This window comes from Chlorocebus sabaeus, chromosome 2 (assembly GCF_047675955.1).
Source record: "Chlorocebus sabaeus isolate Y175 chromosome 2, mChlSab1.0.hap1, whole genome shotgun sequence".
Taxonomy (NCBI): domain Eukaryota; kingdom Metazoa; phylum Chordata; class Mammalia; order Primates; family Cercopithecidae; genus Chlorocebus; species Chlorocebus sabaeus.
Window position 1 is genome coordinate 21,949,638 of NC_132905.1, and position 26,301 is coordinate 21,975,938.

General features: G+C 41.5%; 1 protein-coding gene across 15 annotated transcripts in view; it reads left to right on the forward strand.

Moving 5' to 3' along the window:
• The window catches only part of PTPRT (protein tyrosine phosphatase receptor type T), a 1,114,373-nt gene that overhangs the window by 978,791 nt on the left and 109,281 nt on the right, over positions 1 to 26,301 (forward strand). For all 15 annotated transcript variants that reach the window (XM_008017080.3, XM_037983051.2, XM_037983053.2 and 12 more), the window contains one exon: positions 8,183 to 8,331. In XM_008017080.3, the coding sequence (XP_008015271.3) occupies positions 8,183 to 8,331 (149 nt within the window). The remainder of the gene's footprint in view (positions 1 to 8,182; positions 8,332 to 26,301) is intronic.

A 26,301-nucleotide genomic window follows, 5' to 3' on the forward strand; every position in this document is an offset into this window, starting at 1 on the left:
TCTTCCAGTTCTCTTCGGTCCGAATTTCCCTCTCCTTGTAAGGACATCAATCATCTGGGAATCAGAGCTACCCTAGTGACCTCATTTTAACTTGATTACATCTGCAAAGACCCTATTTCCAAATAAGGTTACAGGGACAGGTACCATGGATTAGGACTTTTGCAGCCAGAAAGTGGGTGAGTGGAACCCAATTCAATCCATAACAATCACTTTAAAAGCATCAGGTATTGCCATGATTCTTAGATGCCAACTCCGCCCCCCACCCATAGTGAAATCAATACCCAGAGAGGGGAAAGGGAGTGTTCATGGCAACTCAATGAGATATTTGGAGATCTGGACCCAGTGGCACCCGGGTCACCTACCTCCTAGTGTTCCATTTTCAAGAATGAAACTTTACTAATTCAGACTTGCTGAAGAGTTGGCCCACCTCCTTCAGTGGTTCTCAAACTTTGGCATGCAGTAGAATTGCTTGGAGGGCTTATTGATCACCTAGAGTTTCTGATTCAGTATATCGGGGCGGGGCCAGTGAAGTTGCAGTGCTAATACATCCCCAGGTGAAGCTGATGCTGCTTGTCCAAGGAAGCCACACTTGGAGAACAGCTGTTCTGCATTGGTGGTGCTCAAGCTTAGTGGCACATTATAATCACCTGGAAAACTACTGAACACCCAGATGCCCGGGTTGCACCCCAGACCAATTAAATTAGAGTCTCACTGGTAATTTTTAAAGCTCCACAGATGATTTGCTCAGTCAAAGTTTGAAAGCATGGCTCTATAATATGTCAATGGAGGTTTTTAGAGAAAAGCCATTATTCAGGGCATCTGCTTTAAAGTATTCATATTTCATAGATAATGAGGTTATTTAAACTAACATGTTTTTTTTGTATTTAAAATATTATACCAGAGAGCATTTATTGAATGCTTACTGTGTGCATACCTTGGACAAAGTGGTTTACCAGCAACGTACCATTCAGTCCTCCCAATAGTCTTACAGGGAGGTACTACTCTAATCCGTGTTTTACAGGCAGGAAGAAACTAGCATGCAGAGGGCTGAGTAACTTGCAAGAGCTCACACAGTTAGTCTGACATGGAGCCAGATTTTGATGCCAGGCTGTCTGGCACCAAAGCCAATATATTAACTGCTGTGCAGTCCTGCCTCCTGATATGAGGGAAAGCAGTGCATTCTCCTTTAAATGCTACACACATCCATATCCCTGTTTACACTATTGATTCTTATGTGATGTAGCTCAGCCTTTGCCTCAATTACAGTAGTTCTGAGTCAGTGGGGGCATAGATGAATAAAGTTTTGCTGCATTTGTAAGACATCGGAATCATGTGTACCACAGACTGAATTTGCCCTTCTAGATTAGAAGAAGGGTGGAGGAACATGGAGCAGGTGTCCTGAGCTGGCAGGCAGAAAGCAGGGCTTGTATCCTACATGCTGTGCATCCTAGCTAAGGGACTACTCTGTCCAGGCGTCAGTGTCTTGTCTATGAAATGAGAAGATGCTGCAGTTCCCTGACAGTTGCAATGTGTAGCTTTAAGCTGAGATCTAGTCACGCCAGCAGAGCATCCTGGATTCAAAGAGGACAACATCAGCTTTTAGTAGAAGCAGGGCCTCACCTGTGTATTTTTTTTTTCTTTTTTTCTTTTTTTTTTTTTTTTTTTTTGGTCCACTTCCTATGACTGAGATCTCTCTCTGACTCCAGGATTTCAATCTTCATGATTTCCCAGGAAAGTCTGTCTGGAGATTCCAATGGAGGATGGTCCGGACAAGGAGCCCTGTGGGGAAGAGGAAGAGTACCTGATCAGTGTCTCCCCAGGAGAGTAGGCATGAACCCCTCATTCAGGGAAAAACTCTAGGTGGAACCCTGAAGACTCCTGCTCCCACCAGTTGGCTGGGTGGTCCTGTTCCTAACCCAGAAGAGAATCAAGGGTTTTGCAGAGTCCAAATCCTGTGATCCTCCACTACCTCTTTTCTAAGTGGTTTCCCAGTCTCTACTTGAACTTCTCCAGTAGTGGGGAGCTCAATACTTGCAGAAGCCAAACAGGGCAGGATTCCTGTCTTGTTTTTCATATCATTATTTCCTTCCTTCTAACTGCCACAGATTCAAAGTATTTGCTCATTAACTATTTGTCCAACAAATTAATGACCAAAGAGGAGGGAGCTTCTAACTTTGGGAAGCAGACAAAGACTTCTAAGAGTAGGGGACATTGAGTTGGGCCTAAAAGGGTGAAGAGAAGGTTGCCAAACAAGAAAAACTGGGGAGGGGAATTCAGGCATTAGGTACTTCCAAAAGAGACCTAAGCAGTTCTACTTTCCTAGAAATTCCTTCGTTGTATCAAGCCAACCTGGTCCTCATTCTGCCGCTGGGACCATAGAGACCCAGCCCTCAGATGCATGAAGAGAACGTTCCTTTGTATTCCCTCTCCATGAGAAATGTCCCTGGATGTTTCATGCACTCCTCCTCTTGTAGCATGATTTCCACACTTTTAACAGCTCTTCATTCCTCTCCCGTGAGCCATTCTACCTGCCAGTATCCCTTGTAAAGAGTGGCACTCAGAACAAATCACGGGACTCACGGTCCATCCTGGGCACATCCCCTGTCACCTACCCCTCACTCAGCTAACAAGCAAAGGTCAGAGAGAGCTCAAAGTGATCTGTTAGAAGGAAAAATGCCAAGAGCTATGGCCGCGTCACCTCATCCTCACCTGTCAGAAGCAGTAAACTTTGGATTGCTGTGTCTTAAAACATTCTTCAGCTTTGAAAATGTTCCTGCAGAGGAATAAACAGGCTTATGCATACTCTCTTTTTATCAGCTTTTGGTACCCCCTGCTGGCGAAATTGTGTGACCCAGTTGGCAAAAATCTCAGAGCAATTACAGGAAAAAAAAAAAAAACCCTATTCGGAAAGTCATAAGTACTTGAGTTTTGAAGGCTCTGAGAATTCCATGAATTATATGATCATCCCATGAGTCATGTGACTATTGGATGAGATTTTCTTTTTCTTCTTCAACATACTATAGCTGCAGATATTTCGTGGGCTCTGCGGGGGAAATCTCTGGCTTCCATGAGCATTTTGTTAATTCTGCAAACATTCCAAGAAGGAAATGCTAAGTTGCCCCCCAAAATATTTCTAATTACAAATATTCCAGGTCACCTGATAATTTTATGCAGGCGTTTCCTTCTCTTTCTTTGCATGTATCTTCTTTTAAAATGGTTATAATTTGTGTTCAGAGTAAGAGGACCATCTTTTCTACACTTCAAATTGCAGACTTTTAAGTATAAATTTGTGCAACAAGTTTATTGAGCCATGTGCCAGACACTCAGCAAGAAATTGGAGTAGGTGCAAAGAGTCAAAAGCCCTTCTCCTAAGAGGTTCTTGTCGTAGTAGGTGAAAGAGTTGAATCACTGCAGTTCGACTCAACAAGTACTTAGCTGACATGGCACCAAAACCCTCCCTGATCTGCTGCCAGGGTCCAAACCAGGTTCTACCTCTTACATAGCAACAGGTATTTCTTCTTGGTGTTCGTCATCTTTGTGATTTTTGTCTCTACCTCTGTATCTGTTTAATGCCTGTCTTTGCCATTAGTCTTCATGTTCCGTAAGGATTAAGGTCAAAAAGACATGATCTTGTAGCATTTAGCAGAGACTGATACATGTACATGTTCAATGGATGAGTCAAACCAGAGGAGAGAATTATAATTCTATGTAGAAGAGCAGGGAGAAGCCTCAGAGGAGATGTGACACTTACATTGAGCCTTGGAGGATAACGAGGAGGCGACCAGTGGAGAAGAAGAGGGACACATCAAGGAATATGGAGTATTGAGAAATAGTGTGGTGGGAGGAGGTAGTTGATGTTTTCTGAAAGGGGAGGATAAGGTTGTGTGTAGAGAATAAGACTGAGTTGAAGCCTGGTCCATAGTTAAAGGGTCATAGTTTAAGGGTCCAGTGCCCTGTTCACAGATTTGGGTTTCTCTTTTGTTGAGAGAAAAAAATAAGGGCCTGAAAAGGTGAAGAGAAGGTTGCCAAACAAGAAAAATAGGGGAGGGGAATGTAGGCATTAGGTACTTCCAAAAGAGACCTAAGCAGTTCTACTTTGCTAGAAATTCCTCCATTGTATCAAGCCAAACTGGTCCTCATTCTGCCGCTGGGACCAGAGAGACCCAGCCTCTATGGTCTGGGGGTAGTAAATTAAGTTATTTGGCTATGGAGATGAATATCAATTTTTCTGTGTTACTGAGAGGTCTTTTTTAAAAAACTTAAATTCAGAATTCTGGAAGAATAGATATAGATCCCCAAACTGTGGTTTTGTGTTTTATTTCCTTCCACAAATACCCTCTCCATTTCCGCCTTGTAGCTGTCTTTGCCAATTGCCAAAACATCTGTCCCTACATTAAAATGATTATATAACATTATTATCACCATGAACATACAGAGTCAGCCATTAGTTTTAAATACCAAGGAGGTAATATATCTGATATTTTTATAATTCAGTGAACTTTCCAATTTTTAAATATGTGTTTTGGGGATGCTTAGTTTTTCTTTTTTGAATACAGGTGTTCAGAGCTACCCAAACATTTCTATAAAGTACCATTTTTCATAAAAGCAGTGAGGCTTTCATTATTATTATGATTCCTTTGAAAACCAATGATCTGTGCCTAAGACAACCCTTTCCATATTACTTTACCCTGAATGGAATGAGATTGGTTGAGAGTTCTGCCCCCAAGGAAATATCAAAGCCTCCGAAACGTACTCATTTATAGTTTTAAAGTTAACTCTCTTATCAGATTTCCTTTTATTTCCTGCTGGGCCAATGTGAGCAGAGCTCAGATAGAAGCAAAGAATCTGCTATATATCTTTTCAAATTTATGATTAAGAAGGTCACGTATACATTTTTAAACACACTCCTTTTTGATAATAAATGAAGAATAAAATTTCGAAATGTCATCAGCAGCAGAATTGCTCATTTTTCTTTTGTTGGCGTTCCCCCCTGCCCCTGTCTAATTGCCTGACCGATCCAATGCTTCATTTCTTGTTGTACGTCTGCCTGGAATCATTTCACTGGTAGAACAGTGTGCCTGTGGCCAAAGCATTATAACCAGAAGATGCATTCCTCTTCCTGAGTGCCTTTCTTTCCCCAAGCCAACTTGAAAAAAAAAAATAATAATAATGAATGAAGAATTCCATTTTAGGCTACATGTTTCTTCAAATGATGGCCCAAACAAGAAGTATAAAGAAACTTTTCTCGGCCGGGCACAGTGGCTCACACCTGTTATCCTAGTACTTAGGGAGGCCAAGGCGGGCAGATTGCCTGAGCTTAGGAGTTCAAGACCACCCTGGGCAACATGGTGAAACCCCGTCTCTACTAAAATACAAAAAATTAGCTGGATGCAGTGGCAGACACCTGTAGTCCCAGCTGCTGAGGCTGAGGCATGAGAATTGCTTGAGCTTGGGAGGCAGAGGCTGCAGTGAGCTGAGATACTGCACTCCAGCGTAGGCGACAGAATAAGACGGTCTCAAAAAACAAAACAAACAAACAAAAAAAACCGTAACTTTTCTCTTCTTGGTTGGGATTCCTAGATCCAATTCCCCTCTCTATGTTTCTCTACTGTGCTCTCTGCTTCTAGAGTGTATTCTGTATGAAGTCTGTCAAAAAGATCACTTGCCACTTCCGACTTATTGTTGGGTTCAGCTAATGAGAGCTGCCACAGGGGACCAGAGGAAGGGCATAAGGTATAGTCATTATGCCCTATGACTGGTATAGAGAGAACCAGTCAACCTCACTGGTTCTCTCCCTGTGAGATTGTCTATGACTGGCTGGGACTTTCAAGAGAAAGCCGCTGCTTCTGTTCACAGTGCCTCCTCTTCACAGCTCTCTCCTTTGGGGCTCTGGTTACTGCTTCCTCTATGTGTTCCTCTGGTCCCATAGGTAATAAACAGCTCTGTGATTGACATGCTGTTATATCCTGGGTCCCTATACGCTTGTGACCTTTATCAGCAGACCTTTTATAAATAGACCTTCTTCAAACTGTCCTCATTTGCGTATGCCATCTGTCATTCTCCTGTGAAGTCTACACCTAGATCATGAGATTCATGTTTCAAGGAGGATGCTATCAAACTGGAATTTGTCCCACGTGAATGCCTCTAAAGCACTTCTAAGTTGAGAGCTGGGGTTTTTTTTCTTTTCTGTTTTCTTTTTTTGTTTTTGTTTTTTTTTGTTTTGTTTTTGTTTTTTGTGTTTTTGTTTTTGTTTTTGTTTTGACGGGGTCTCACTCTGTCACCCAGACTGGAGTGCAGAGGCGTGATCTCGGCTCACTGCAGCCTCCACCTCCTGGGCTCAAGTGATCTTACCACCTCAGCCTGCTGAGTAGCACAGGTACGCACCACCACACCTGGCTAATTTTTGTAATTTTTGTAGAGATGGGGTTTCACTGTGTTTCCCAGACTGATCTCAATTCCTACGCTCAAGTGATCTGCCCAGCTCAGCCTCCCAAAGTGCTGGGATTACAGGCATGAGCCGTCGTGCCTAGCCTAAGTTGATAGGTTTATCATTTCCTTTTATACTTCCTTTGGCAGCGAGATTATTACCTCTTGAAACTATCTGTTTCATGATCAGTGGGGCTCAACCTTGGAAAATTATTCCCTGTATTGCACTGCATTTGACCTCTCTGGGACATCTCTTCTTTGTGTGTTGAGACAGGAATGACCAAAATTGAATTTGAAGCCTACTCTTGTGAAGGACAGAACAAGGGACCTGGAGAAATTTATTCTCAACATATCTGATGTTTAACCTATAGCCTTTCATGTGATAGGACTATGACAGCTATATTTAGATGCATATTTGTTGGAAAAACTCAGAGGGACCATGTTGGCTTTTTAGAAATATTTGAATAACTCTTATATGCAAGAGGAGTTAGTCATATTTTTGTATCTCTTATGATATATATCTAAGACCAATCCAGTTAAAATTTAAAGGGCATAGATTTTAAATCCATAGAAAAGAACTTTTTAACCTTTTAGCTCCTCAGTGAGGTCAGAGTCTATGTCATTTGCAAGAATTCAGGGAGAGATGGGATCCCACAGTGAGGCTGCTGGAGAGGGAATTCGAACATTGCAATATAGTTGGATCCACTGGCAGTAGTATAAAAAACAACAATAGCAACTTCTAGGCATCAAGTGTTCACTATGTGCAAGGCACTGTGCTCTGTGTATTTTACGCATTGTCTCATTTAATCCTCACAGCCCAATAAGATTGGTCCTGTCATCTGCCACAGTATATAGAGGAATAGTTCAGGATTTAGAGTAAGAAATTTGCCCTGGGTCTTGCAGCTAGTTGGCAGGCAGCAGAGGTAACCTATGAACCTGAGTCTGTCTGACACCAAAGCTGATGGTTTTAACCTCCAATGGTTGGTGTCAGACTCACCTGGGGAACTTGATGGACATGTAGAGGTCCTGTCCTACTTCAGTGATCCGGAGCCTCTGTGTGTGTGTGTGTGTGTGTGTGTGTGTGTGTGTGTGTCTTCAGGTGATTCAAATTTACACCAAAGTTTGAGAAGCACTGCTCTACGCTATTATTATCAAAATAGTGATATTATGATAATATCCATCTGGTTCTGAGGGTCTTTTATTCCCATGGGAATAAGACTGCATCAGTTCAGCTGTAACTTTCCTTCTTTTGAGCTGTGAAACTAACCTGCACACTCATCCACCTCCAACCACCAGCCCCTGCTTCACTTTACTATTATTTGGTGGGTTTTTGATGAGCTCAGTTCCTGAGAAAGACAAGCCTCCATTTTTAATTTCATTCAGAGCCACAGAAACAGAAAGGCCAGTCTAGCCACTTCCGCCCTCTGAAAGGAGACTTGGGGAAAGGAATACAAGTCTTGTTGATTTCCTCTGAAAGGAGAGTGGGGGAAGCATTGTACGAGTCTCATTGATTTCCCATTTTAGGCTCAAACATAGAACACACGCATTGTCGGGGGTGAGGCAGCAGCGTGAGTCTCCTATTTCTGAGTAAACGGAAACCATTCATGGTTTTTTTCTGCCTTGATTCTTTTTCTGGAGAATGAACCAGATTTGGGGGCTGAGGATGAGGATTGGGGAAGAACAATCTATCTTCCCAATGCTTTAATGCAACTGCCACCATCTGACTGTGGTTTTTCCCCTTGCACATGTCCCAAAGGAAGCTGGCCAAGAAGCAGAAGGAGACCCAGAGTGGAGCCCAGAGGGAGATGGGGCCTGTGGCCTCTGCTGACAAACCCACCACCAAGCTCAGCGCCAGCCGCAATGATGAAGGCTTCTCTTCTAGTTCTCAGGACGTCAACGGATTCAGTAAGTAGAGCCAATAAAGGGGAAGGGGACATCCGTGGTCTAGCTCGGCCCTAGTACTTCTGCTGTGAACCCCACACATTGATCAGGTGCTGCCAGGCATAGGGTATGGATGCTTCCCTGAGATGGACTGGGATGAAGGTTCTCCCTGACAAAGACTTGGGGCAGTTCATCCTAAGGTGAAAAGGAATATTTAAAAAATCAGATGGAAATGGGAGCAAGTCATCCTAACTGCTTGTGGACATAAATAGAGACAGGTTAAAAATAATAGCAGTAAAAAAGAAAGAGGAGGAGGATGGTTATGTCCTTAAGGAGAAAATATGCCACACTGAATGGAGTGGCTTAAGATTTTCAAATCTGTGTTTCACATACACCACATAAGGTAGGTGAGTCATAGATTATGACTGTCTCCACTCTGAGTGCTTAGGAAACTGAGGCTCAGAGAAGCAACTTATCCAAAATACAATGGCTGATGAGTTACATATTTAGACTGGAAGCCACATCCCTCAAACGTTTGCCAGTTCCAAGCCACAGCCAATGTTCCAAGTGGCATTGGTCAAGGGCACCTGAGTCCTTGTACAGAGTTAATAAAGGATCCCAAGATTTGAGTGGTTAAGATATCAGGGTTAACCCTTATCCTAAGGAGAACTCCAAGACTGCCAATATCTAAGGCTTCCTTGCGGACAGACTGGCTTCTGTTCTTATAGCCATGATATCAGCCAGTTAATAGACTAGATTTCCCAGCCTCTTCCCAAATTGGGTAATGCAAGAAGTCTAAAAGAATCTGTACATACACGGATGTCCTCCACATACCATGTAAGCTACAAATGGAAGAAATTCCATTTTGTAAAAATCACTCAAGATATGATCAGTTGGGGATGATGGGGGTCTATGAGAGGATAAAGAAAGAAAGAAAAAAATTACCCCCTTCTATAATGTAGACACTGTCTCTCATCCTCACCATAGTCCTGTAAGATCTTTAGTATTATTGCTCCCATTTTATAGGTAAGGTATGCAATGCTTAGTGTGTTTGGCCAGCCATCCCAGAGCCACACAGCTTGTTTTTAATGGATCCAGATCTGAGAGTAACTCAGGCCCATGATTTCTAAGCTCCAGTGCAGCACAGAACCCACCTGGGGAAGTTTTCAACACATCCATATCTGGGCCCCACACCTGATCTCCTGAATCAAAATCTCCTGGGGGATGAGAGGTGGGACCCAACTGAGGGATATGGATTTTGTAAGTCGTTTAGAGAGTTCTCATAGGTGCCCAGATTTAGAATACAGCACTTGGACAGAGGCAATAGCTATGCTCAGATACTGATGTGCTCTTCGGGAAGAGAGATTAGTTTAAATCTACAAAAATGTTGAGAAGATTGCAGGATGAATAGTCATATACCCTTTACCTAGATTTACCAGTTGCTACCATTTTGCAACATTTGCATGCACTTTTGCACTTGGCTGTACTCACCCTCTCTCTCTTTCTCCCCTTATCCATGTTTTGTTTTTTTTTTTCCCAAATATTTTGGAACCATTTAGAAGTAAGTTGCAGACATCATGACACTCTACCTCCAGAGAATTCAGCATGTGTTTCCTAAGAACTAGGACACCTCTTCAACATAACCACAATAAAGTATAATCTTACTTCAGTGATCTAATATACCAGTCCACAGTCAAATTGCCTCAATGTCCTCCAAATGTTCTCTATTGCTTGTTTGTTTGTTATTTTAATCCAGGATCCAATCAGAGTGCTCACATTGTATTTGGTTTTCAAGTGTCTCTCTTTGATCTAGAACAGCCCTCTCAACTTTATTTTTTCTTTCAGGATACTGACTTTTTTTTTTTTTTTTTTTAAGACAGAGTCTCGCTCTGTTGCCCAGGCTGGAGTACAGTGGTGCAATCTCCGCTCACTGCAAGCTCCGCCTCCTGGGTTCACACCATTCTCCTGCCTCAGCCTCCCAAGTAGCTGGGCCTACAGGCGCCTGCCACCACGCCCTGCTAATTTTTTGTATTTTTTTAGTCGAGACAGGGTTTCACCGTGTTTACCAGGATGGTCTCAATCTCCTGACCTCGTGATCTGCCCGCCTTGGCCTCCCAAAGTGTTGGGATTACAGGCATGAGCCACCGTGCCAGGCCTTGACATTTTTTTAAAGTCTAGGGCTGTGGTCCTTCAGAGTGTTCCACAATCCAGATTTGTCTCCTTTTTTTCATCATGATTACATTCAGGTTAAACATTTTGGCAAAAATGTAACATAGCTGATATGACGTACTTCCCTTTGCATCATATTAATAGACACATCATACCACTTTGCACATTACCCGTGATGGTAAGTTTGAGTTCTTCTTAAGGTTAGAGAATGACTTTTAAAGACAAAGTCTAATGGTACATACTGATTATGAGCAAATATTTAACTTCTGTTTTTCTTAGGGATCAGAGCAAATTTGCAGTTTACCTAACCATGAAGCCAGTCTTTTTTTTTCCATTTTCAATCCAGATAAATCACTGAGACTCATACATTTCCTAGAAGCAGGGAAATTGGTTGTTGACACAGACCAGGGTTGACAAGAAAATGGGCTTGATTTTTCCTTAAAGGAATATCCTAGCTATAATTTTGCATCTTTAAACCAACCTCTGTTGCAAACTTACAAGTAGCAAGGAGGAATAAGTTCTAATGTTCTATTGTACTATAGGGTGACTATAATTAACAACAGTTTATTGCATATTTTCAAATAGCTAAAACAGTGGATTTTGAATGTTTCTAACACAAAGGAATGATAAATTTTGAGGTGATTAATATATTAATTATCCTGATTATTATACATTATATACATGTATCACACTATAACCCATAAATATATATAATTAATTACTGTCAATTAATAATAATAGAAAAAATGAGAAAGGCTTATCAGAAGCTCACTGAGTCTCTGGGTGTGCTAAGGTGTCACTGCATCCGCTGTTTTTGGCCCTGGGGCACAGAAGTTCATTTGCAAGTTTATCTGATTGAAAATACTGGCCAAGTAATACCAATTCATCCTTTTCTGTCCAGTCCAGCCTCTTGTGCTCACTTTTTTTTCCGTTTGTAAAAGTACCCTGGGAGGACTCTGAAAAGCAAAATGATTATGGCCAAAAATTCGTGACAATCATTGTGACCCTGAAATTTTAGATATTGGTTCTCAATCTTTCTGATCTCAAATGCAAGCCTGAGTAACACTGATTTCTTGTGTTTGAAAGGAGAACATTGTCAGTGTTCGCTATGGGCCAAAACTTAGACCCTTAAGATGAAAACACCCAAGACTGAAATAGTTTAACTTGCCATAAAGGAAGAGGAGAAATATCCAACAAAATCTAATTAGATGTTTTAAAGGCCAGGGACAAACTTTCCAAATGATTGAGGTATGTATGTATGTGCATGCAGATGTATTTTATATTTACACAGACATGTAAATACATACAGAGATTTATAAACCTACACAGTCATATATACACAAATATGCATATATAACTGCATATATGCATTCATTATAACAATATTACTTTCTAAAAGATTTAAATAATGATTGACTTATTATACTCAATTATTAGAAAATTTTGCATTTGTCTGAATCACTGAATACATTAGGACTCTCTATGCATCTGACGTCCTCAGGCTACAGCTGCAAAAACACTCTCAGGATCTTTTGACTGCCCTAGAATGCATCAGGTACCTTTTAAAATGCCCTGTGGAACCACTGGGATGAGATTTGAGGGGGGGAAATGTAAGTAATGCTTACACCGGAGATGAGAAATTGCTTTTGAAATCACCCTGATGTATGTAGAATTGAATCTATTTTTGTGACATTAGGGAAGTGACTGCCTGGCTTCTGAATTGGTGTCTTTAGGAGGCCCTGAGATTACGTGCAAATGTTGAGGGAGCATTGAGAGAGGTGGGGCACAGAATAGTTGTTACATTGCAAAAGATTACAGAAGAATGTGTCTTGAGCAATTATTTCATTATTGACCAGGTGGGCCCTTGCCTAATTCAAATTCTACCTCTCCCTGCACAGGTTTATTTTCTGGGGTTTTCTATTTCAAGTGACTGCTACATTCTGTGACATCTATTCAATCAAACCTCCTACTGTTGTATAGGAACAATGACCTCCAGGGCTCTAGGGTGATGGGGCTTTGTTAGATATGGCTGTTGCTTTGGAGTGCCTTGGCATTCTTGAAAAAAGGAGTACGTGTCACATTTCAAGGACAACCAATGTGCATTGTTTTCCATTTAAAGAAATGCTAGCTTTTATTAAGTAATCTGATTTTGATCTTACTGCCCTGTGTACTTGTTATTTTTCTCTGTGATCTTTTGCTCACTGGGATCATTTTCCGGGTCTTTCTTCTAACGCTTAAATCTTCTTCTTTATCTCTTTTTTTCACATGTTGTCTTCTTGTTCATTTTCAGTCCAAACAAAAATGCTTCAAAACAAATCCTTGTTGAATTCTTGTGATATGGGGACTTGGTTGTCTACTCTTCCCATAATGGCATTTGACAGATTCACTTGCCTACTGGGTACCAGGAGTTAACTCTGTCCTTATTTTTATGCTTCCCCTCTATTGAATTATTCCATGTCTGGAAGGTAAAGGCAATCCTTCTCTAAGGGTCATGAGACAGACACTGGGCCATCTAGCTCTCTGCTAAGTGTGACCTTGGAGGTGAGATTTAATGGCCTTTTTCTCAGTACATGCCTAACCCTGTGCTGTAAGTCATGGGGCATAGTCTGGGGAGAGAGGTAGTGTCAAAGATGAATAAAATGCGGTATTGTATCACAAACAATACATGTATCTACTTGTAAGCCTTTCATAGTTTACAGAGTCCTTCTGCAAAACACTCCAGCAATAGTTCCTTATTCCTGTAGGAATAAGATAGCTAGTAGGTTTTTAATTACTCCCATTCTACAGATGAGGAAACTGAGGTTCAGAGAGCTTTCATGGCCCAAATCATACGTATATTGCAGAGTTGTAATGAGAATACATTTCTCCTGATTTTAGTTAGAGTCTATCCATCTCATTCTGCAAAGAATTTGGGGATATATCCAATAAAAGAACCTACAATTTAAAAAATAGAAAAATAAATAATCAGTATCAGGAAAATGTGAAGGTCAGGACCAGGATATATTGAAATATAACTATATTACATTAAAATTTAATCTAAAATACACAGTCTGATAACTTTTAAATTCCACTTTGGCGCTGAGATTTCTCGTAGAAAATGCCCAAAGAAGAAGAAAACTTTTACTGGGCACCTACTATGTGCTAAAACTTATGCTTTATATAAATTCCACTCTGAAGCTCCCTAGGAACCCTGTCATTAGATATTATTCCTATTTTGTGAATGAGAAAATTGAGCTTCAGAGAAAACTGAAGTAAATAAGCCCAAAGTCACACAACGAAGAAACAGTAGGGGTAGAATTAGAAGCAAATAGGGCTATCTGACTCCTAAATCAGTGTTCCTTCTCCTGTACTGTGGATGGTAGCCCAGCATTCACCAATCTAACTGAGGAAAGTCACTGACAGCTGGGAGAAAGGGAGAACTTCACTTCCTTACTGATAGGTCAGCCAGCTTTTCTACCATGTGGGCAGAAGCTGCTGCCACAGCTGTGTTCTGAACAGAGGCCTGGGGCCAGGTAATGGCATGGAGCCTAGCAGATTCCCACAAGGTGCCAGGTACTATGATAAGCATGCTCAAATATGGAATCTTAGTCATTCTCTCAGTAACCCTGTACAGTCCATATGATTATTATCAAATTCATCTTACAGTTGAGGAAACTGATGCTCTCAGATATTAAAAGGCCTTCTTAAAGTCATATGACAAATAGATAATGGGCCCTGGACCCCAGAGTAGATACTCTACTTTCAAAACCAAGCAACTTTACCTTTCCTCTGGCCTTTAGCTGTCTCTGTACCATGAGGGCGAGTGAAGGAGAGACAAGAAATCAAGGTGAAATAGCCTTTCTGGGTGGGAGAACAGTGCTCCTTACTGGTTCCTCTATTCCCCGAAAATCCTGCCTCAGGAAGGCAGCTGCCAAGTGGACGTACTCATGGACAGGTTCCACCAGAATCATCCTACTAGGACCCTCTTAGGAAAGTGGGACTGCAGACCAGTGGTCCCATCCTTAGGCATTCCAAAGCTAGACCAATCCCTGGGAAGTTATAGAGAGAGATGAGCAAAGAATGGCCCCTACCTAACAGAGAGCTTGCAGCCTGGCAGTGGAGACAAATGGTTTAAGAAAGCGCATCTTTGTTATAGGACTTTGTGCAATGGAAGCCTACACAAACAGCCACAGGACCCTTTCCCTGACTTTGTAACTTCCAACGTGACCAAAATATACCTGGCAGCCAGCACACAATAACCTTAAGAGAGATTTGCTGGCAATGAGGAGGGTGGACCCTGAAACCTGATGTTCTCCCTGCTCTTTCCCACACAGAACTCATAAAAGGGTTTCTTTTTGGGAAGGTCAGAGAATGTTCAGGCTTGATACTCCCTTGGGATGGTTCATTAGAGATGAGGCAGGCATAAGGAAGTACCAGGCAAAATTTTAGCCAGATTATTTTAGGAACATGTTATGTAACTAAAGCAATTCAAATAAGGAAGACAGATCATGGCTTTTTAAAACAATAGAGGCTGACTGAGGTGGTGGTAAATTCTTTGTAAAGATTCCTTAACCCTTTCAGGAAGATGGCCAGCTGGCTGGGAAATGGGTCTCTGGGAAAATTGGCCTGACCCTGATCTTCTCTGGGGAAACTCTTGACTTGATGATGTGTGATATCAAGGATTGCTACATTTGCTTGGGACTTTCTCTGGGTCAGTCATTTTGCTAGGTGCTGTTCACATATTATCTCTGATCCTCAAAACAATGCAACCAGTTAGGAATTATTATCTTGACTTCATAAATGGCATCATTGATGCCCCCAAGCTAAGCCTGTATTAAGCATTGCTTCCTAGACACCCCCCCAAAACCCCCCACCATGGTTGTTGGTCAGTACGCACTGACAGTTGCCCAACTCTCTGGCCCATCAGATACTCATTGAGTACTTGTTTGAATATATGAATGAATGAATGAATGAATGAATGAATGAATGAATGAATGATGGAGCTGGAATTCACACTAAGATCTTGTAGTTCCAAGCCCAGAACTGGTTCCAACTTTTCTCATAATGTATTCTCTCTTTGATTAAGCCAAAATCTGTCCTCTGTAACTTCATTCATTCCTGCTTTTGTACACAACCATGTATTAGTTAGCAACCATGTGTTGGCCTTTGTCTGCCCTCTGGTGTCACACAGGGTAATGGAATCAGTGCTTCTCCTCCTGTAGCACCCACACCCTCCCCAAATATTTGATTGCAGCTACCTGTGTGCCCAGGTCCTTCCCTCAGGCTAAGCAGTCACTGCATCAGCCATCAGCCCTCCTCGGAATAAATTTCTGTTTTTCAGTCTGCTCAAAATCTCTTTTGACCCTTCTGTCTCCATTTAGTCCATGCCCACGGAATGTGTGGTTTCCAAGACAACCATGACCCTCTACATTGGGCTGAGTCACTGGGAGTTCAGAGAGCTGTCATCACCCTCACTCTGATCCTAAACTGGGGTTTAGAATGTACCACTCATGTTTTAATTAACCTCTAAATATTCATCACATGACTGCCTAATGTAGAAATCATGGCTTCCAGCTAGGGCTACCTCAGTCAGCCCAGATGAAGATGACTTTGGGGGTCCAAATGAAAGATTTTACATTTTGTCTGTTCTGTTTCTTGTTAGGTTTGGCCCTCTTTGCCAAGCCTACTGGGCTATTTTTTTTTATTTCTGGTTGTGTCAGCCAATCACTTAATCCTCCTAGTCTGGGGCCTCGAAATGTAGTAATTATTACATTGTTAATATTTATGATCCTAGTTATTATCTATGGAGCATTAATTATATGCCCATTTCCATGCTGAGTGTTCTGTATGCATTCCTATCTCGTTGGTATAGTAGGAAAATTAAATAAGTGTTATGATTATACCTGATAATTTAAAGGTGAGGAAACAGGCTTTAAAATAGGAAGGAACTTGCCTAAGGCTTTGTAGCTTTAAATGGCAGAGCTGGAACTCAAACCTAGGTCAGCCTGACACCCTGAGGCTCTTAGCCCAAGACTACTCCTCCATGCTGACTTCTGTAGATGTTATTCATTCCCATTTTATAGACAAGGAAACTTAAGGCCACAGACACCCTGAGGCATCTGCTCAAAGCAGTAGTTCTCCAAGCATGATCTCCAGAACAGCAGCATCAACATCCCCTGGGAACTTGTTACAAGCAAATTCTCAGGCCCTACCTCAGACCTACTAAACCCAAAACTCTAGGGTTAGGGCCAATCAATCCGTTTTTAACAGGCCTTCCAGGTGATTCAGAGGCGTGTTCAAATTTGAGAACCACTGGCTCAAAGTAATGCCCAGGACTGTCAGACTCAAGCCCTTGCTCTTTATTTGCAAAGCTGTCTTTCATGATAGTAGAATTATGGGCTCTCTAGAAGAGGAAGACTCTAGCTCACCTCCCTGGGAAGATGCACCAAGAGGTTACTGCCACAGGAGTACTGGACCTGAAGGCTGCTACAGCCTATTAATAGTTATGAGGATCTCCAAATCTGGGAATCTCTCTCAACCGTATCTTTGATTTTGTCTCCTTTTGTCTAAACAGTGAACAATCTAAGAGTCAGGATGGAAGGAGTGGAAATTTACAAGGAAAAGCAATGATGAGTCACACACTGTAATTGAGAGCTCAACAGAGCATTGTGAAAAAGAACTCAAAAATGCAAAAATCCTGTTTGCAGGAACAATTATATTTTCAGGTTGCTCCAAGATTAAATTGAATCTTGGAGAAGAATTGAATGTTACAAGTTTGCCCCCTCCAGTTTTATTGAATATCTTACAGGAATTATTGAATATTTTACAATCATCCACTTGGCTGACAGATTAAAGGACACACTTATTAAGTTCCTCGCAACCCAAAGTTGGATGGAATTGTTTATTCCTTAGAAGTTACAGAATGGAAATTTAGGTAGCCTTGAGAAAGCTGACCAATTTTCTATCACAAACACTAAGGAGTTAAGTTTCAGAGAAGAATATTAGACTCAAAAAATGATACAGTAGTTATACATAATCAAACTAAAACTAAAAATTACCTTAGATGTTATTGATCCAAACTTCTCATCTTAAAAATGAAGATTTGAGTCACAGAGAGCTTTCCCAGGATCACTCAATGAGTCACGAGTAGAACCAGAGCTAGAATTGGGCCCGTGGCCTTTAATTAGGGACACGACCATTCTAGTTTTGTCCCATGGTACCCCTCAAAGGAATGAAGTACAGTCAACAATGGTTTGTCTTCTATGTAATATTTTCTGTAGACTCCTAATCTGATTTCTGCATAAATAGAACCTTCTCAAATTGAATTATACTTTTCATCTCCTGGTTATAGGAGTAGCTGAGGTGTTCCTTTAAATATTCAATGAATGCCGACTATATGCCAAGCATTTTGGGGATTGTAAAGATAAATAAGACATGGTCTCTGCCTTCAATGATATTACTGTCCTCCAGGAGGACAGTTGTAAGTGGATTAGTTTCAATAAATGTGATAAGTGATAGAGAAAAGGCATGTATAGTGTCTCAGAAACACTGATCAGACACCCAGCCAGTGATTAATTCTGGCTACATGATTTGGAAAATATGATGTAAGGAGATGGATTTTGATTTGAAAATAGTGCAAGAGAAGAAATTGACCCAGGTGGAAGGGACAAAAGCTTGGAGGTATGAGGTGTGAGGTCTGGTGGATTCAGAGAAGTGGCTTTTAAATCCAAGATACTCTGTGTGAAGAGTGTATGGCCAGAGATGAAGCTGGAATGGTAGCTGGAGCCTCCTTGGAAAGGACTTCACATTTGTGTACCATTTAAATTCACTTTCCAGGAAGGGTAACCTGCTTGGGAATTGGAGTGATCCCAGTGTCAGGTGTCCTTGTGTGATTTTGGAACCCGGCTTTGTATGCTCTTTGAGTTGTATAGATACAGCTTTCCGTTGTAGATAAGCAGAGTGCATTTTATCAGTTAGAGACCTTCACTGTCACTGTTGGCTGGCCCAACCATTCCTCACTACCCTTTCAAAGAGACCTCAGTAAAGTTACAAGGCTGAAGTTGCTTTTTGACAATTTATCCTAAGCCGCTACATCTTGAGAAGAAAAGAGAATTGTTCTCTATACCTCACAGGTGGTCCTGAATTATATCAGGGCACTTAAAAAGCGCTTATTAAAGTAATCAGGGATAAAGAAGTGATGTTGAAGATGCAAATATATAGTTGCTAGGTAGCAGAATAAACTGAGCTTGGAGACCAATTTCCCCCCCTCTGCTCAAAGCTACAGCCTTGATGAGTTGAAAACACAGATAATAATTTTACTAGCTAACATTTTGTGACTAATTACTGGACAAAGCACTTTCTATGCCTCATTTAATATGCTCAACAATGCTATGAGGCATGTTATGGAAACTGAGGCTCAGAGAACTTAAGTAACTTGCTCAAGGTCATATAGCTACCATGAAACCAAGCCTGAGCTCGAACCTAGGTTCACATGACGGACCTATCAGCAGCCCCTCCTTCTGGAAATATTTTCTTTGCTTGACTTTTACTCTCCTTGTTTTTTGCCTTCCTCCCTAACCATTTCTTCTCATTCTTCTTTACTGGTTCATCCTCTTGCTCCCAACCTCTAATCATTGAAGTGTCCCCGGCCTTAGCCCTGAAGCTCTTCCTTTCTGCTTATACGCACTCTAGGTAGGTGGTGATGATGCTAAATGAGGTAGCACAGGAAAGGGCCAGATTTGAAGCAGAAGAGGGGGCATTTACATCTAGGGCAATTAGGTTCGAGGTGCTATTGAGTCATGGAAGAGATGCCAGGTTGGCAGTGGGCTCCGGGTGTCTGGATCTCAGCAGAGGGGCCTGGCCTGGCAATATAAATGTTCACTACATTTTGTATACAGTGTGATTGGAGACTTTGCCATGAATAGGGAAACTGCGGCCCACAGTGGTGAAACTCATTGCCTTGGTTCACATGGCAAGTTAGTGGAAGAACCAGAACTTTGAGCCAAGACTTACATATAGGAGGACCTATAGAAAAGCCGTCAGTTAAAGCTCAGGGTATAACATCAAAACAGTGGACTATAAATGGGGCTGTGTAAATGTAGTCCAAGTGCAGAGCATTCTGGAAATCCACCTGGATCCTACGATGGAACTCAGAATGTGTGAAGGAATTGATGGATTAGAGGACTCCATCAATATCTACTCAGCCTGGATTGTGATAGGATCTCTATATTCAAAGTAGAAATTTACGGCAAGAACCTGAGGTTTGGTTTATGTATTAACGGTTGGGAGTGGATCTAGGAAAGTCAATGGAAGAGCCATAGGATCGACTATCACAAAGATTGAAAAGCTGCATGTGAGGTAGTAGAAGGAAATGGCAAAGGGTCAAGGATGGGCAAAGCCCCTATGCTCAGTGCATCACCATTTCCATAATTCTCTGGGTTGCTTCCTACACAATTTTGAAAAAGGGTTCCATGATGTTTAGTTACTCAGCACTGGGTGACTTTTAGTGAGATGTTCTTTCCACATCTGTAGTGAGATGTGGAAAGAACTGCCCACCCCACCAGACATCAAACACATCTCAAATTTACACTCGCCTGTAGAATAGACAGATGTTAAGTGAGCACAAGTTTCCACTAATCAAAATAATAACTATTAGTGGCATAAGAAATGACATTTCTACTCTCAAAAAGCCCATGAAATAAGGAACACAGATAATAGTTATATGACTTGGTATGTCCAGTAGAGCTGTGTGCAGAAGCTGCCAAGAGAATGGTGTCCAGTGAGGGTGGGGGAGCTGTCGTGGACCATTAACCTGTGAGTCATCACTGTTCAGATGATTTACTTTTCAACTTACCAATCATATGAGTTGATATCCTAATTATATGGAGGCTGAAAATGAAATAAAATTTCAATTCCCCTTAATAGCAAGGATACATTCAGCAGAGATGTAACATAGATTAATCTTGACACATTCCTCTCTCTCACCTCCCACATCGAGTTCAACACCAAGTTTTGATGAGTCTACATCTTCGATATATCTAGAATCCATCTATTTTCCCCCATTTCCACTACCTCCATCCTTGTCCAAGTCATCATCATCTCTTACCTGAATAAGATCCACAACTCCCAAATAATCCTCATATCCATCCTTGTCATTCTCTAGTCTGTTTTTTTCATAGCAGCCAGGGAGGCCTTTTCAAGGCAAATCTAAACATGTTGCCCCACTCATCCCTGGGTTAAAACAATTCTATTGCTTCTGATTGTTTATAAGCTAAAGATCAAAGTCCCCATCCTGATTTCACATACAGGACTTGTCCTTCTGACCTTCCCCAGGCTCCCTCATCTCATTTCCCCTTTCCCTGTGAGCTCCAGTGACACCATAATCTTCTCACAGTACTTAAACTTTGTCACACTCCTTCCACCACAGGACCTTTGACCATGCTACTGCTAGACAGAGCAATGGCGTGGTCAAAGGTCCTGTGGTAGAAGGAATGTGGTAGGAGTGTGGGATGGGAGGCCTATAGGCCAAATCCAGTGCACTGTGTCTTTATTAGAATAAAGCTTTATTAGAACACAGCCATGCTTATTTGTTCATGCATTTCCTATGGCTGCTTTTGTACTACAATGGTAGAGTTGAGTAGTTGCCACAGAGACCACCTAGCCCACAAAGCCTAAAATATTTACTCTCTGGTCTTTGTCAGAAATGTTTTCCAACTCCTCATCTAGATCCCTGGCTACACTCATAGCCATACCCATAGCTCTTCTCCTAATTGATTCCTTTAGACCTCCATTCTTACATTTCTTCCTTTCCTGAACCCCTTCTCCCTTTACCAGATTGGATTTCTTTTGTTAGGTGCTATCACAGAATTGTGTTCCACCTTTTCTCTCAGCAATGACTGTAGTTTGCAAATGTGTTTACGACTTGACCCCCCTACTACATGGAAAACTGAAGAAAGGAGGACCATGTTTTTGTTTACTACTCTATCCTCAGCAGGGTGTCTGACCCCTCTGTTAGATGGCAAGCTTGAGAGGGAAGGACCATTTATTTTCTGCTTATTACTGTATCCTCAACATTTGGCACAGTGTGTGGCACAGAATGAATACCTGAAACTCTTCTTGACAGATGGGTAGATGAATAGTTGGATAAATAGACAAGATGGGTATATAAATCCTATATGCTCAGAGAAAACTAAAAGGAATATTTAGAAAGCTTGATACAACTGACATCACAAACTATTGTCCTGTTTTCAGCATTCGGAATTGAATAAAGGTGGATAAAGAAATGAAAGGATAATGCCTTGCCAGTCAGATTCTATCTAGATCTTAGCCTCTCTCCCACTCCTGCCACCACCCACAGTAGCCAACACTGAAGGGAATTTTATAAAGCCCTTTTTATGGTTCCTACAAAACTAGAAGCTGCTACTCAAAATATCCTCAAGAAGTCAACCATTTGGGTCTGGGAATCTGATACAATTAGTCCTTCAATCATAGGAATAGGAAGAGAGTTCAGCTGGTGATTGTCAGACCACATACAAATATAGGCAGAGATTCAGATGGCCTACTATATGGCCCTCCCTATGAAAAAACCAAGAAAAACAGTAAAGAAAAGAAGCATATGTAACAATAGATTGTGGTTCTCGATAGGATGGATGACCTTACAGGTAGCCATGGGGACAACAGTATTCTGAGGAGGTTCTGGGAGATGATGGGCACCTGTTACATGGGTTTAATCTATGTAGTCATGGAGACCTGGCTTTTCTACACCACTTGTCCTGGCAGCAAAGATGTTTCTCCAGTTACTGAAACTCCAAAGTAAAAACCGTGAGGTAAAAAGGAAGATATCTGGACCATGCTGATTTTCTAGGTGAGAAGAAGCCATGGTGAGTTGGTAGGATATCAACTTCTTCTCTAGGTGAGAAGAAGCCAAGATGAGTTTAATACCAGCAGGAATGAGCTGAGTGCAGTGACTTATGCCTGTAATCCCAATACTTTGGGAGGCTGAGGTGGGTGGATCACTTGAGGTCAGAAGTTCGAGACCACCCTAGCTAACATGGCAAAACCCCATCTCTACTAAAAATACAAAAAAAAAAAAAATAGCTGGGCATGGTGGTGCATGCCTGTAATCCCACCTACTCAGGAGGTTGAGCAGGAGAATCACTTCAACCCAGGAGGTGTAGGTTGCAGTGAGCCAAGATCATGCCATTGCACTCCAGCCTAGGCAACAGAGTGAAATTCTGTCGAGAGAGAGAGAGAAGGAAGAAGAAGGAGGAGGAGGAGGAGGAGGAGGAGGAGAAGGAGGAAGAGGAGGGAGAGGGAAGGAGGAGGGATGAGGAAAAGGAAGGAGGGAAATAAGGGAGGAAGAAAGGGAGGGAGGAAGGAAGGGAAGGGAGGGAGGGAGGGAGGAAGGAAGGAAGGAAGGAAGGAAGGAAGGAAGGAAGGAAGGAAGGAAGGAAGGAAGGAAGGAAGGAAGGAAATAGAAATAGAAATAGAATCCTTAAGCTACTTCAAGATGATCAAAGAAAACATCATAGAGAAGTTGAATCTTAAATAATGTGTGGTCAGAATTAGTCAATGCAGAAAAGAAGAAATAAGTTATTGCCCTTTGTTTTGGTGTAACACACCATACCACAACTTAACAGTGTAAAACAACAGCTATTGTATTTGGCTTATAATTTTTTGGACTAGGAATTTGGATAGGTTACAACAGGGATAGCTTTTATCTGCTTGAAAATGTGGAGCCTCAGCTGGGATGACTTGAATGGCTGGAGATGACTGTGACAGCTCTTGTAGGACATGTCTGGGACCTCAGTTCTTCCTTAGGTGGCATCTGTCAGGGGTGGAAGGCCCAAATGGCTCCCTCATTTGCATATCTAACCCCCATGCTATAATCACTGCAACTTCTAGGGTTGGCTGGAATTCCTCCCTCCCTATATATCTACCTTAGACTTCCCTGTAGCATGACAGACTCATAGTAACTGTATGTCTTGCATGATAGCTGTCTTCCCCCAGAGCAAGTGTTTTGAGAAAACCAGAAGGAATGCTAGTCCTCCTAAATCTAGGCTCAGAACTAGCCAGCTTCACTTCTGCTGTATATCATTATTAAAAGCAGTCACACATTAGCCTAAATTTAAGTAGAGGGGCAGACTCAACCCTTCTATAGGAAAAATGGCATATGCATATAGGAAGAGAAGGAATCAATTGTGGTCATCCCGGAGACAAGCTACCACATTATTCTAAAATAAGAGAATACATACACAGGGGCATAGAGGTGGGAAAGTCTCCTTGGCTAATATAGTCAATAATAGGAATATTTTCAAAATCTCCTTTTTCCACTTGGATTAGAGTGATAATTCTGCCATTACAAGCACGTAGTTTGGTAGTCTCTGCAAATTTTACAAATCTATAGTTTTTGCTCTCTTGTACAATTCCTTGTGAGTATAAATGTATTCCCTGACATCCAGAGTCCAAAAGACATCAGTAATGTTAACTTCTTCCTACATCCTGAAAGACAGTGTGAAGGGCAGGGGATGGTGTCAGTGTCTCTATCCATGGTGCTGGTCTTCCTTGCCATTAGGTTCCCAGGAAGACCTTCCTTACACTGCACTTATAATTATACAAGGTTTGGCTTCTCTTTAGTACTTGAAATATTAGAACCATAGAATTAAGTGGTAAAAGGTGAACCTGAAGAAGTAATCAGGAACTGGGGTCTCGAATACTAGGGAGTTGCAAATGTATTACGTTTCTGCAAGGAGCTAACATAAGAAGCAGAAAGAAAACTGGACTAAAAGGAGTCCAGTTTTAGAAAGATCATCTTAGTGATAGTGAGGTAAATGTTTTGGAGAGTGGGAGTGGATAAAGCTTTAAGTAAGTATTGTTTCTGCACATATCAGACTTCAAGGAAATTGACAGCACAAAATACTGATGCACATGGAAATTTGATCTCTCTCTCTCACACACACACACACACACACACACACACACACACCCTGCTTGTAGGATTAACAATCACTACAACCCAACAGGTATAGCCAACTCTTTGTAATGAAGCAATGGCAGAGAGAAGGTGTTCTATGGCATTCCATTCTTGAAACCATTTTTAAGCTGAGAGTATTGACTAGATCTTCCTGCTTGCTCCATATTGTACTGATTAGTCAATATTTTGAGGGTTTGATACCTGGACATTTTGGGACATGTCTGACTTTGAAATGAGTGTCCTTATTCAGTTAATATCTCATTGGACCAGTTGAGTTTTTCCAAGGTGAAACCTTCTTTTATCTTCAGGGTCTTTGATCTAGGTTAGATAAAATTCCCACTGATGTACAGACATGACAGAGGCTCAGAAAGTAAAAGTCATTCCAAACTAACAGTCACTTCTGTCTCTGCTGCAGTGGGGACCCAAATGGTCACCCAGTGAATCTTCAGCCAGCTGTGTTCTAGCAAATACACACACTTGCATATCTGGTCCCTGGCACCTTCTCTGTAACTCTTCTCATTCTATCCCATAATTCTCCTTTCAAATTGATCCATCAGCAGATGCATACCAATAACTCAGTATCTTTGTTATGCTTTATTTATGAAATAGCCATTTGCCTAGCCTGTTCTTCAGTTTTAAAATGTAAACTCACAATGCCATTACTCAACCAAAAATTCGTTATCGGTTTCCCATTGCCCTCCAGATGAAGTAAAAATGAACCTCGTGGCCTACAAGGCTTAGAATGGTATGACTTCTGTCAACATCTTTAGTCTCATCTCTGGCTACTCCCTGTCTTGCTCAGTGTAGTCCAGTCATATTGACCTCCTTCCTGTTCTTTGAAAACACTAAGCCTTTCCCAAAATAGAGCTTTCACAATTATGTTTGCTCTTTCCAGAACAGTCTTCCACTCTATATTTCACTGTTTAGCCACTTTTTATCCTTCAGGTCTATGATTAAATGCCTTCTTTTGATGGATTCACTAAATTTTCTATCTGAACAGTGGCCACTTGTTTTTTTTTTTTTTAAGTTTATTACATTCTAGTCCCTCCTAGCATGTGTCAGAAATATCTTGTATGCAAATGTTTATTCATTTAATAATGTGTTGGTTAATGTCTGTCATCTTCACCAGACTTTTAAACCATGATTGCACAGACCACTTCTGTCCGGACTACTACTATATACCTGGAGACTAGTATGGTACTTGGCATATGAATATGATTGGTTGTTGTTGAATGAATTATTATGCTAATTTTAAGTCAGGAGAGATCACAGTGGTTCACTTTCACTATTCAGTATTCAGTCAGCTGATCTTATGCATTGCTAGGACTATGAGGACCTGCAGACATAGCGATGACTAGGGTTACTCTTAGATTTTAATCCCATAGAGGAAGGTTGAGGGAGGAGGATAAGGGAGGGGACCATGCACTAGTCTTGAAAAGATGTATGGTGTCCTTTGCACCTCCACTTCTTAGAAAGTCCTGATCCTGGTGTCTTTGTCCTAGTCATCAGTTCTAAATGCCCCATCACCAAATACTGGCTTCCTTGGACTCTACCACTCAGTGTAGCCCTGGAAAACAGAGGGAACACTCTTCAGACCCACTTTGTGGCCCCTGCTGCCCCTACCCTTGTGATCTCCCCTCTGTCCTCCAGAGGGCTCTAAGCTTCTAGCCTTTTACACTTCCCCAGTCACAGCTTACCCTTCTACAATTTCATGTCCTTTTGAGCCTTCCCAATATCTGGCATAATCTGAAAAGTCAATTTACTCTTATGTATCAAGAGATGTATCATATTGTATTTAAATGGGAAAGTAGAAGAAACTAATTTTTATTGAGCCCTAACTATGTACCGAGGACTATGCTAGATGCTGTGCATAT